Consider the following 12,351-nt stretch of genomic DNA (forward strand, 5'->3'; position numbering starts at 1 on the left):
GGGATGAGATGAGGGATTTAATTAGGAATTCAGAGGATGTCGGTGCGGTAACGTAGCAAAAGGGACAGAATAGTTAATTGCGACATTTCCATATTTTCTCCTCACGAACATTATTTATTGTCTAAAAGCCGGGGTGGATGGATGGGATTAAATTGTTTGTTCCACATATCTTGGAAGTTTTTTTTTATTATTATTTGAAGCATGTTTTGTGAATTTTATTTTTCATAAAAAATTATATTTCTCCAGCCAGACATTCTCTCTCTATGTGGAATAATGTGTGGAGAAAGAAATGATTTGGGTTTCTGGAAGGAATCTTGAGATGTCAGCAATTTGATCTTTTAATCGTTTATTTTTTTTTATTGAAGAATTTACCATCAATTGGGATGAAATTGGGGACAATTTAGGAATCTTAGAAGAACCAATTCAAGAAGAAGAAAAGCCAAAAAGAGCTGACGATGGAAAAAATATTTAGCAACTTGAATCGAATTTAAGAAGAGTGCTGAATATTTTTACTTTTTTTGCGAATAATCTAAATATTTGCAAATAATTCGATTATTTTCAAAGATAAGAATATTTTCATTCAGATTAAAATTCCTTGCAACAAACCAAATAACTTTTATCGGCTTGAATGTAATTTTTACGTAATTTGCTCCTCAATCTGAACCTTTTCTGGATTAATACCTGAATAATTTTTCAGGATCAATTTACTACTTTTAGGCTTGATCTTAATACGTTTTCTGCTTGATATTATTTACCTACTTATTTTAAGTTTTATGCTCCTCAATCTGAATTTTTTCCAGATTAAAACTGAATAGTTTTTTCAGCTTGAATTTACAACTTTTATGCTTGTCTTTAGTACTTTTAGCCTCAAACTTAGGACTTTTTCGGCTTAAACTGAGTACTTTTAAGATTGATTTTAGTACTTTTTATTAGGCTTGATCGGTTTGATCGAGGGTTTGATGTTGTTACTTTACAGATTTTTGCTACTCAATCTGAACCTTTTTTGGATTAAAAACCAAATAATTTTTTCAGCTTAAAATTTACTACTTTTAGGTTTGAATTTACTACTTTTAAGCTTGATCTTAGTACGTTTTCTGCTTAATATTACTTTTTTTTAGAATTGTGCTCCTCAATCTGAATTTTTTCCGAATTAAAACCAAATAGCTTTTTTTCAGTTTGAATTCAGTAGTTTAAGCCACAAACTTAGTACCTTTTTGGCTAGAATTGAGTACTTTTAGGACTGATTTTAGTATTTTTTATTAGGCTTGATGTTATTAGTACTTTTCAGTAGTTTTCTAAACCTTTTCAGGCTTAAAAAACAATTTTTTCAACTTAAAACTACTTTTAAGCTTGATCTTAGTACGTTTTCTGCTAAACTTTGGTACTTTTTAGACTTTTGCTAAATACCTCTTGTCCGAATGATTCTTTAAAGAAATCCAAGCTAGAAGTTTTCCTCTATCTCCTTGGGAAACTGGCGATTTTTCTAGCTCTTCCTGAACCCCAAAATTGTTCCATTTTATCCCTAATTTCTCTCTAAGAATAAAAAGTTCAGAAAGATTTGAAAAAATCCTTCCAAATCCAAAAAACATCAACGAAAATAATGTAAAGAACCGAATAAATAATAAATTCTACTCACCAGAAATTCTCCACACAAAAGAATCCTCAATGCTGCCTTCAATAAAAGTCATTCCTTTTATTTTCTTGATTGTTTATCCTTATTATTATTAAACATTATATCCCTGGCGTTTCATCTCCTCCTCATCCTCACTTCTTTTTACGTCTCATCCTCACACTATTATTAATATTTTCTCTCTCTCTCTCTCTCTCTCTTCTAAATCCTTCGTAATACATTCGATAGTTTTTTTTTAATCTCTAGAGCATGTAGTTTTTTTTTGCGCAGGAGAGCTGGGGCGGGCTGGGTTTGTAAAAGAAATCTCTTCGGTTTCTTTTCATCTTCTCGTGAAAGTAGCTGCGTGCGGAAATTACAAAAAAAATGATGATTCTCATGGAAGTCCTCCGGCGGCGGGCGCGTCACTTTAATGCGTGCCTGAGGTGGTGGCAATAGGACCAAATGCTGGATGTTTTGGTGGCTTGGGCGTGTGGAATTCCTCAATGCAGAGCTTGCAACTCCACGAACCCTCGGGCGGGGCTGTGAGTGCGGGCGAGAGGCAGTACATGTGGTAGCCTCTGTCGCAATCATCACAGAAGAGGAGCTGATCGTCGTTGTCGGAGGTGCCGCAGATGGAGCAATACTTGCACTCAATGCACTGCCACCGGTAGCGCTTCACCGAGATCATCATATTTGCCGTGAACTGGAGGCACGTGGGGTGACCACTGCGGCCACAGTCACTGCACGACACAAGCTCCTCCGGCACGCCTGTTTTCTTATTCTCACGCGCATCGCCAAGGCAGAAGTCGCAATACGGCGATGGGGCGACTTTCCCCTTGTCCGCGAGTCCACGTGGTGGATGACTACGCTCCTCGGGCTCCGATGGGGGTACATCGAAGGGCGGCACAGTCGTCGGAAGGGGTGCCGGTCGGCATTCCGGTGGCATTGGGAAGCTACTCGACGACGGACTGGAGCAATGGGGCTCATCGTGCCCCAATCGTGGCTTCTTTGCACTCCCCACAGCTGAGGATGCCGATGTGTCCAGTGATGTATCCATGAGACTCTTCTTCTGTCGCCCACGCCCACGAGCGCCGGGTTTCTTCACCATAACATCCGACACACTGCTCGCGGTTGCCTTGCCACGGCGCTCACCGCCCTTCCGTCGTTGTTTCGACCGTCTAATGCTGTAGGGCTCTTCGTAGTCAAAATCTGAATCTGGATCATCAAACCCATCCACATCGTGCAGATCCATGTCGTAGAACCACTCCTTCGGCACCTCATCCTGCAAAGAACACATCTTCTATTAAAAAAAAGAAAAAAATTCCTTCCTGTACAGCTATGCATTTCTACACCGTTTGACCGATCGGAATGAAATTTGGTACAGAGACTACTATGATCAGGCTATTTCGAGTAGCTGTATTCATTTTCCCGCCAGAGCCCCCCTTCGTAGCGCCCCCAAATAATTTTCATGTTATTTTGACTATTTTTTCAAATTTGGCGCCGTTTTTGGTACATTTTGTTGAAGAGAAAATGAGATGGATGCATTTAACCGCTATCCGTCTCCCTCACACATTCAGTTTTTCGCAATTTTCTCGAGTTTTCCGACAAATTTTCCGGGAAAATTGTGTTTTTTGTGGACAGAAAAAAACTTTTGAATTTTTAGCATCAAAAATTCCAAAAGTCACGAAAATCCATTTCCGGGGAAAAAAGTGCGTGTAAAATCCCCAACCGTCAAAATTTCCGCGGACCCCAAATCCCGCACGGAGGGGCTCCCCGGGGGCCTTGGAGCACCTTTAAGTGCCCCAGGAGTCCCAAAAATGTGTTTTGTGAGAAAAAATTGGCGGAAAAACAAAAAAATCGCATTTTTTGGAAAGGCAAAAAAAAAGTTCGTTATAGCCGCTAAATGTGATCGGCGCAGTATCGCAGTGTGAGCCGAAAAGTACGTAAATATACATAAAAAAAAATGATAAAAATCGTGTTTTTCACTTTCAAATTACCCCCAGAAACTCCCCAGCAACTTTTAGCGCCCCAAAATTGAGTTTTTCCCGCAAAAAAAAAGGATAAATCAAATTGGATAAAATGAAATATTTCAGTGAAAGTTTCACGCGAAAAATTGCCCCGCCGCGAAACTTACCTTCACGTTTTGGCTGTCTTTGCTGTCCGTGTCGCCGGCGCCCAATGACGAGGCGCCGTCTTGCACGGCGTGATGGAAGTCGCTTTCGAGCTCTGTCTCACGGAGCATACGAAAGGGGCGCTGTATCAAGTACTGCCGACGTGATTTGCGCCACCGTGCCGCTGGGTAGCTGTACAGCTGGCCAGACGAGAGCCCTGGCATCCGTTGTCTGCTCTTCATAAACAAAGCACAGTGGTTCTGTGCGACGCCCGTTTGGGGGTCCAGGAACGGCATCCGCAGCCGCCTCTCGATGCACAGACGCGTATTGTAGTTCTCACTGTTCTCCAGCACCTCCTTGTATGCCGAATCATTGAAGAAGTTCTCTATTTTTGCTAAATTCTCACTATTTATCACGATTTGGATTTCTGACGCCATTTCTTCTTCTTCCTCTTCTTCTCTTTTCGCCCCGCCACTGCGCCGAACTAACTTTTTTTGCACCTGATGGAAGTTTTCCCCACAAATTCCCCACTTTTTCACCACAAACTTTTCTTTTGAATAAAAAAACTGCGAAAAATTATTTAAAAATTGTTTTATTTCTTTTTTTCTAACTTTTCTAAGGATTTTCTTGCATTTTAACAAAATTCGAATAAACATAACAAAAAAAACTTGTAGAAAGGAAAGGAAAAATTTTAGGAGTCGTAGGACAATCTCTGGGAAGCTGGGAAGAAAAAGTCGGAATTTTCAAATTGAAAAAAAAAAGAAAATTAAGAAAAAGCGCCCCATTTAAGTTCTTCAACAATAATTTATACATCTTAAATTCATTAGTGTCTTGTAGGTGAGTTGTGCATGCGCTGTGCATGTTGAACAAGTACGTGGAACATCACATTTTGTCGATATTGTCACCATTTTCCGGGCACAGACAATCATCTTCCTGCCAATGGGCAAGTAGCCCCCATTTCCCTCATTTTTTAAGTAAATGCTAGCCCGTAAAATGCATCCTCGCAGCAGCACCGAACTACGTCTCATTTGAGCCACTAATTAAACTAGGACTCCTCTCCACGTCGACCTTTTTGATGACCAGAAAGAGTTCCTTGTCGTTGCTCTGCAGCTGCTCCCGAAGGTATTCCAGCAATTTTGAATCCTATCGGGGCAAGAATTGATGAGAAATCTTCTAAAATTGAGAATAAACTAAAACTTACATCGCCAATTAGTAGTGGAGAGCTGAGCTTCGAATCTAGATTCCACCAATTCTTCCCGGAAATCTTCCTCACTGAGATCCAGTGCCTCCTCTTGAGGGGTAAGGTAACAAATCCCAATTTGTACTCTGTCGGCACATTGAGGATGAAACCAACAATATCGTGGGACTTTATGCAGGAAGGATCTCTGGAAAAAAGGAGAGAAAATCTTTATTTTTCAGCTTCATCCTTTTTGCCAAGGACGTGGCGTGGACTTACTTTCTCTTATCAAACCACACAGTGTCACATCCCTTGGTCTCCAGGGCTGTTATAATTACATTAATGTCGTAGTTTCCAATCCCCAGAACTGACCTGTTGTGGAGGGAAAATCATTAAAAATCCGATTCCAGTGCTTCCGGAAGGTGCTTCAAGCTCACCTGTGTGGATTAATCCATTCATTTGGCGACAATCGCTTGCATATCTCATCCAATTGACTCTTCGTGAAGGAGCCTTTGGCTAGAACGGAAGCAATTTCGGTGAGTTTTTTTATGTAAAAATTATGCAAAATTATGTGGAAGAAAAAAACCTTGAAAAAGATTGTTGAGCGCATGAAGAGCACAGAGTTCCCTAATTTGTCTCTCATGGTAAATGCCAGCACTATCCGTCGTGGACATCCTCCACTTTGCTGCACGTCCGGGAAATTAGCAGAATTAATCTTTGAGCGGGAAATTGGGGAAAATCAATTTAGCTGGTTGCGCGGAAAGAAATCAAAAATCACACGAAAAGCAGAAAACAACGGAGTACTGTGCCGGGGATTACTACGCGGCGAGAGGCTGCCTTCTCTTTCGGGTATTTTTCTTCAGGATCTAACCATGAAAAATCCCTGATTTTCACCCTTTTTCTCACTTCTAAAACAATCTCAATGCTTCTAATAAATTTCTAAAGATTATTCTCAAATAAATAGCAAAGAAATCTTTTAAAATTCAATAATTCGTATTAAGCCGCAATTCATGGAAGAATTTCCAGCACAAACCTCCAAAACTAACCTCAAATTCAATGCAATTCACTCCCAAAAATTTCCTGCTGATGGATTTTCCACAAAAACAATGATTTTATGAGCTTTTAAATAAGCTTGGTGTATTTCACTTATTTATCCTCTCAGAGACATAAAAAGGGGGCTCATTTTTTTACGTTTAGTTGCGCCTGTTGAAGGTAGTTGTTGGCTGCGTCAACTGGAGCCCCGTGAGATTGTGGAAGTCCAGCATCTTCAACATCTCCTTCGTCTCTGGATCCACCTCAATTATATCTTGCTCCAGAGCAGACACATCCGGAACGTAGTTGTCACGACGCTCACGCTCCTCTTCCTGCAATTTAATGGAAATCCCACGAACCTGGGAGTGGCGGAGGCGCTTCATCAAGTGTGTGACATATCTGCAAGACAAAAACATAAAAATTACTCATTTTTACATCAAAAGCAGCAGACTCTGGTGCTCAGGATGTGGATGGGGTGTTGTTATCATTTTCCCAGAGGGAGTTTCTTGTAGGGAAAACTACTCCCTCCTCAACTGATAAACAAATCCTCTACCTCGGGGCTTTAAAACGCAGCCACTTGGGGCAAAATTGCGCTTTTTAGATGCCGAGGTACACTTGAGAGCCCCATTAGGGCATAACACTCACCCAGCAATCTTATTCCGGAGGGGTTTTGTGGGAATAATTGCAACTTCCTCGCAGATTCGCTTGTTTGTATGGAAATCCAATGTCAAGCGCGTGTAGTATTTCTCAATTATCACCTTTGCGGCCTTTTTGATGGTCTTTGTCCTGACGCGACCCTGCAAAAGGATGCATTACACTGTATTCCACAAACTTGGCTACATTTTCACCGCAATATTTACCATTTTCCGTGAGAAAATCCGCTAAAATACGAGCGAAAAAACACGTGGCTGAGGAAATTGTTGAAAAGAGGCTTTAGCAGGCTGCGTATCATGCACCTTCATTGTCGCATCAGCGCCCTCAAGTGGGAAATTTCGAATTGCGCCGCCATGGCAACGACGATTTATTTATTCTTTTCTTCCCGTACTTCCGAGAAATTGTGAATTTTCTCATCTTTTGTGGAAATAGAGAAACCTGAGAAGGTGCAAAAATGATCAATACAAGTGCATCGCCGGAAGAGGTGGATTTCTTGGGAGGTGTCGTCCCGGAGGAGGATAAAGCAGAGCTTCTTTCGATGAATCGTTTCCTGGGATTCCTCAAATTAACCTGCCAGGTGAATGAATCCATCGAGTGCAGGGATCTCAAGACCACCACAATTGACTACAATGATCTGGCAAAGAATGACTTGGTTAATTCCATCCTCAATCGTACACCACCCCATCAGGAAGCCAGAAAAAGCCCAAGTTCGGAGAAGCGAGAACGCGGGATTACCGTGTACAGGCCCAAGAGAAACACATCCGGGATTAAATCCTCAGGGAAGGGGAAGACAGAGGGACAGCTGGATGCCATGCTGGGTGAGAAGTTGGATGAGGTGATAAATGAGGGAATTCTGGACTCAGTTCTCCCCTTTATTTGCCCAAATCATCCCCCGACGAGTCTCATTTCAAGTGGAACAACATCCGGGAAGAAGACATCACTCAGCTTGAAGCCACAGAATCTCCAAGTGGATCACAAGAGCCCAGCTTTGTCTCCCACAATCCCTGAATCTGACAGTGGATTGTCCGGGAGACGCTTCTCAAAATCCTCAGACACTTTGGCACCCTCTAAGGCACGCAGGAAGTCCCTCGTGAGCCCCATCCCCGGCGATGGGCAGAAGCACGAAGCTGAGATTGTCATTCATGTGTGTGACGAAGTGAAAAACATCTCAAGAGATTTTACATGCCCCCAAAAGTTGCTGGTCAGCAAAATGGGCTACTTTCCGGAAGTCACAGCTGGACAGCGTCTCGAGGATATGGATATCTCCGTGCACTGTGACATTCAGATCTTTGAGTGGCTCATGAAGTGGGTGAAGAGGGACACAATGCCACAGCCAGAATGGCCCACACTTGATCCCTTCAACGTAATCCCCATCCTTGTGTCAGCCAGCTTCCTCCAGATGGAACCCTTGCTCCTGGATTGCCTCTCCTTTTGCCATGCCCGCCTGTCGGACATTGTGAAGGCTTCGGCGAATCTTTCCTGCCTCAATGAGGGCATCGTCACGCGTCTGGCAGCAATGTTCACGAATCTGGAGCTGGAGGGTGTTCGTGATAAGAAGGATCGCGTGGTGCCACGACTGTGGACAAAGATGATTCAGAGTCTCTGTGAACCGGAGCCTCAGGCTCTCCGGGGGCATTTTGCCAGTCTCGCTGGGTTATTCCGTTGCAGTCGCTGTGGACGCTTCCTAACGCCCGCCGTGGCTTCCTACGTCTTCTGCCTCCCACAGAATATGCGTGTAAATCGCTGGGGGCAGATTGTGAGTCAGCACACGCGTGATTCCAATTGGAACATCACCAGCTTCATTGCTGCCCTGTACAAGGAATTGCGTTCCTGGAGGAAGCTCTACTGGCGCCTCTGGGGGCACTGTCACTTCCTCTACTGTGCTGCCTGTGAGACACACTTCCCAGTCTACCAGGTGAGCATCTCAGAGGGATCCGTTAAAATTCAAAATTTCCCTCATTTTGTTCATTTGTCCTCTTGCAGATGAACTGGTGTCAATACCATCCGGATCAGCCACAATTTCTCGGTCCAGCTGTTGAGGGAAGAACAGCTGGTCCTGCTGGACGTTATCCTTGCTGTGGTCAGCAGGCGTATCGCTATGAAACCCTCACAGGTCCATCAGGATGTCAATATCGCGAACATTCGGTTTCAATTGAAAACGATCGCGATCGTTCAATCCTCCAACTGGCTCAGGTAGCAGCTGAGGGTGGATGCCTCTTCGACGTAGCCCCCATGAAGAGTAACACCCAAAATGGGGATCCCTGGTGGACGGGCATTGCTCTCTTGCCCCATCGTTCACGTCAAGGTCTCCTTCCTATGCTTCACGTTGACGGTTAGTTTTCAAAATTCAAAAACTTGTCAAAAATTTCCCCGAAGCTAACTTCGTCTTCTTTCGTGTAGAGCCGTGCACGTCGAAGAGCAACAAAAAATGCACAACACGTCAAACATCAATGATGCTGGACTCCAGCAGTGATTCCGAGTCCAGTGACAACGTTAAGCATCACAGATCATCGCTTGTGCGTCAATCGTCCTACAGCAGCGATGGCGGAGAGTCAGAGTACAGCAGCCCACGACAGTATCGCTACAGAACGTCAAAAAGACGCCCCAAGATGCCGAGTGGACGGTACTGGTCTGGTGAAATGTCAGCCCGGAGCAATCAGGATAATCAGCGGGAATTTGAGGAGCGTGCCATGAAGCAGGTAATTGCGATGCTTTGCAAGAAAACCGGCAGCGACACAGGCTTGCAGCATCATCAACTACAACAGCAAAACTACCACCAACACGGTGGCACCTACGTACGTTTGGAAGCTGAATGGAGGGAGAGTCTCAAGAATCGCGGAGTTATCTCCAGCAAGAATAAATCACAGAAATAACTTCTAGTCAAGAATGTTAAAGTTAGTTTAGTTTGTTTGGAGTATGGAGCCTTAACGGATAAGCCGTAGATTTTAGAAAAGAACGTTTTGGAATGAAAGAGAAGGTTTTAGGTTAAGAAAATTGGTTAGAAGATAATCTTTTGATCCGTTAATAAGCTTTTTTTAAGAACTTTAATCGTTTTTTTTAAACTCAGGTTAAAGAAATTTCAAAACGGTTTAAAGGAGGTTCAGGCTTTAGGCTTGAATGACTTTTAGTAGATTAGTCATCAATTGACCTAGATAGCCTAGATGTTGAAGTTCAATTTGACTGAACAAGCTAAAGTCATTTTACAGCCTAAATCTTAAGCTGATACCTTAAACCGAAATGTGAAGAAGCTATAATACGGTTTACATCCGTTTTAAGAAGCAGGAAATATTTCTTTAAATTCAATTTCTTTAAGGCCAGTCAGATTTAAGGATTAGTCAGATAGACTTAAGATTCCTTAAGAAAGACTTCATTTTTCTTTAGGTTCTTAAAGTTTTCTTAATAATGTCTTAAGGTTTCATAAGTTTTCTTAAGATTCCTTAAGAAAAAACTTTAAATTTCTTTAAAACAAATTTAAGATTCTTGAGTTTTCTTAGGGGAAACTTAAGATTTCTTAAGTCGAGCAAAATGCAAATATTTTTGATGATTTTTACGAATTTCGTTGTCTGGAGGTGACCAGAAAAAATCATCAAAAAACGTGCACTTAACTGCTAGATTCAGCCTGACTAAAGAAATCTTAAGTTTTGTTTAAGAAAGCTTAAGAATCTTTAATTTTTCTTATGAGATCTTATGTTTTTTTAACACTCGGAGGACTTTACTGGTAATTGGTACCAATTGAAACCTTAAAATCGTCACAGAATAAAATCTATTGGACTTATCTCGATGAATTTAGCATCTATGTGTAGGGAATTTTAATTACTTTAAGATAGCAGAAAGAAAATCTCGAGAAAAGTCTTTTCTTTGGAAGATAATTGAGGTCAAAGTCAGAATCCAACGCGGAGGATCAAATTGGTAATAACTACCAGTCAAAATCTCATACATTTTAGCAATGGTTTTGAGGTTATGTTTCCCCATATTTCCCAAATAAAGTACTCTTGTTCACTTTTCCTCGGTGAAAATCATTAATGTGGACTAATTTTATTGCCGGAAGTGACTAAAAAGTTACTTTAAGAATCAAAGTTTATGATGATTTAGGCGCAATAATAAATTAAGTAAAACTGCAGCTAAAAAAGTCGTTTGAATTGGCAATTTTGCATCGATTCTACGCAATTTTTTTTCAGTGACGATTTTCTAAATTAAATATTTAGTAATTAGGTGTAGGAATGCTTGAAGGAGATTGAGAATTAGTGAAACTTTCGATTCTTGTTCAATAAACTGATTAATAATTAATTATTGAGCATATTTTATCAACTGGTACTTATTACCAATTTGATCCTCCGCGTTGTGCCAAATGTTGGGTCCTCCAAGTGTTAAGGAATCTTGAGAAATCTTATGAAAACTTCAGGCATTTTTAAGAAAAATTAAATTTTTTCAAGATTCTTTAAGTCTTTCTTAAAAAAATCTAAGTCTAACAATGAATTCACCCTAAGTTCTTAAATACCCTAAGTTCTCAAAATTCAAATTGAAATATTTCTTTTAAGCCTTATTAAAAGTCCTTTCTTAATTACGAAAAAAAACTTCTCTTGATGGTCCAAGCCTAAACGTTCTTTTTAGCTGTGTTTCTTTCAGACACAGCTTTTGTGTACCGAGCAAAATCGAAAGTTGTCAGATCGGGCTCAAACTTGGTATGAGCACGAATTAGGGTCCCCACATTCCAAAAAACGTATGCGCCAAAAAAATTTTTCCGGCCGGCCGTCCGGCCGTCCGGCCCTCCGGATTATAAACTTAAATTGCAAGAAAACGGTGATAGATAGAGACTTGCGGTAAACGGCAAAGTTTAAATATCGACCTGAAGAAATCCGATTATGAAGTCAAATCCACCCCCCCACCACTCCGTCCGCCATTTTGGATAACCTCAAAATTTTGTTTTCGCTATATCTCAGCCCCTATTATAGCTAGAGGTCTGAAATTTTGATATGTTGTAGGGCCCATCAAGAGCTTTCCAACGATACCTCATTTTCGAAAATCGGTCAAGCCGTTTAGTCAATATGGCCGCCACAATTTTTCATCGAAAATCGACCATAACTCGAAAACGGCTTGACCGATTTTGATCAACCCGGGGTCAAATGAAAGATCTCAACAAACCCTACAACTCTCTAGAACATCCGAAGTTTCAAAAGTGACCGCTAGGGGGCCAAAAATCAAAAACAAAATTTTCGATGAGTTTTCGATGAATATCTCGAAAACGCCATTATCGATTTGCTTCATTTTTTGATATGTTATAGCTGACTATATTATCTAGCTCCATGCCAAAAATGAAGAAAATCTATGTCGCCGTTCTCGAGATATAGCCTTCCAAAGTTAGCATGTCATATCTCGGGTTCTAAAAGTCCGATTTTGATCAACTCAAGCGCAAATGAAAGGTTTCGTGAAACCCTACAAATGTCTAGAACATTGCAACTTCGAGACATGACCGTAAGAGGCGCTAAAATCGAAAACAAAGTTTTCGAAAATTTCGAACTCGAATTTTTCGAAAATGGCGACAAATTTTTTTTTCATTTTTCGATATGTTATAGCTGACTTCAAGACCTTTCAAACAAAAAAAAATTTATGAAAATCTATGGATCCGTTCTCGAGATATAGCCTTCCAAAGTTAGCATGTCATATCTCGGGTTCTACAAGTCCGATTTTGATCAACTCAAGCGCAAATGAAAGGTTTCGTGAAACCCTACAAATGTCTAGAACATTGCAACTTCGAGACATGACCGTAA

General features: G+C 41.2%; 4 protein-coding genes across 4 annotated transcripts; 1 reads left to right on the forward strand and 3 right to left on the reverse strand.

Moving 5' to 3' along the window:
- Nucleotides 1-1,691: 1,691 nt before the first annotated feature.
- On the reverse strand, nt 1,692-4,200 carry LOC129792118 (zinc finger protein DPF3). The gene is made up of 2 exons (XM_055830895.1): nt 3,744-4,200; nt 1,692-2,891 (listed from the first exon to the last, which is right to left on the reverse strand). The coding sequence occupies exons 1-2, from the start codon at nt 4,155-4,157 to the stop codon at nt 2,037-2,039; spliced, it is 1,269 nt and encodes a 422-aa protein (XP_055686870.1). The 5' UTR covers nt 4,158-4,200; the 3' UTR covers nt 1,692-2,036.
- Nucleotides 4,201-4,486: 286 nt separating this feature from the next.
- On the reverse strand, nt 4,487-5,881 carry LOC129792138 (josephin-like protein). Its single transcript, XM_055830922.1, has 5 exons — nt 5,484-5,881; nt 5,335-5,413; nt 5,177-5,269; nt 4,922-5,105; nt 4,487-4,863 (listed from the first exon to the last, which is right to left on the reverse strand). The coding sequence occupies exons 1-5, from the start codon at nt 5,569-5,571 to the stop codon at nt 4,738-4,740; spliced, it is 570 nt and encodes a 189-aa protein (XP_055686897.1). The 5' UTR covers nt 5,572-5,881; the 3' UTR covers nt 4,487-4,737.
- A 126-nt stretch (nt 5,882-6,007) lies between these two features.
- Nucleotides 6,008-6,902, reverse strand: LOC129792145 (40S ribosomal protein S17). Its single transcript, XM_055830932.1, has 3 exons — nt 6,790-6,902; nt 6,575-6,726; nt 6,008-6,328 (listed from the first exon to the last, which is right to left on the reverse strand). Exons 1-3 carry the CDS (start codon nt 6,790-6,792, stop codon nt 6,091-6,093), a joined length of 393 nt encoding a protein of 130 aa, XP_055686907.1. The 5' UTR covers nt 6,793-6,902; the 3' UTR covers nt 6,008-6,090.
- A 135-nt stretch (nt 6,903-7,037) lies between these two features.
- Nucleotides 7,038-9,477, forward strand: LOC129792095 (SANT and BTB domain regulator of class switch recombination). The gene is made up of 3 exons (XM_055830842.1): nt 7,038-8,498; nt 8,567-8,915; nt 8,984-9,477. The coding sequence occupies exons 1-3, from the start codon at nt 7,038-7,040 to the stop codon at nt 9,454-9,456; spliced, it is 2,283 nt and encodes a 760-aa protein (XP_055686817.1). The 3' UTR covers nt 9,457-9,477.
- The last annotated feature ends 2,874 nt before the right edge of the window (nt 9,478-12,351 follow it).

The sequence above is a fragment of the Lutzomyia longipalpis genome, chromosome 3, assembly GCF_024334085.1.
Source record: "Lutzomyia longipalpis isolate SR_M1_2022 chromosome 3, ASM2433408v1".
In the NCBI taxonomy this organism is placed as follows: Eukaryota; Metazoa; Arthropoda; class Insecta; order Diptera; family Psychodidae; genus Lutzomyia; species Lutzomyia longipalpis.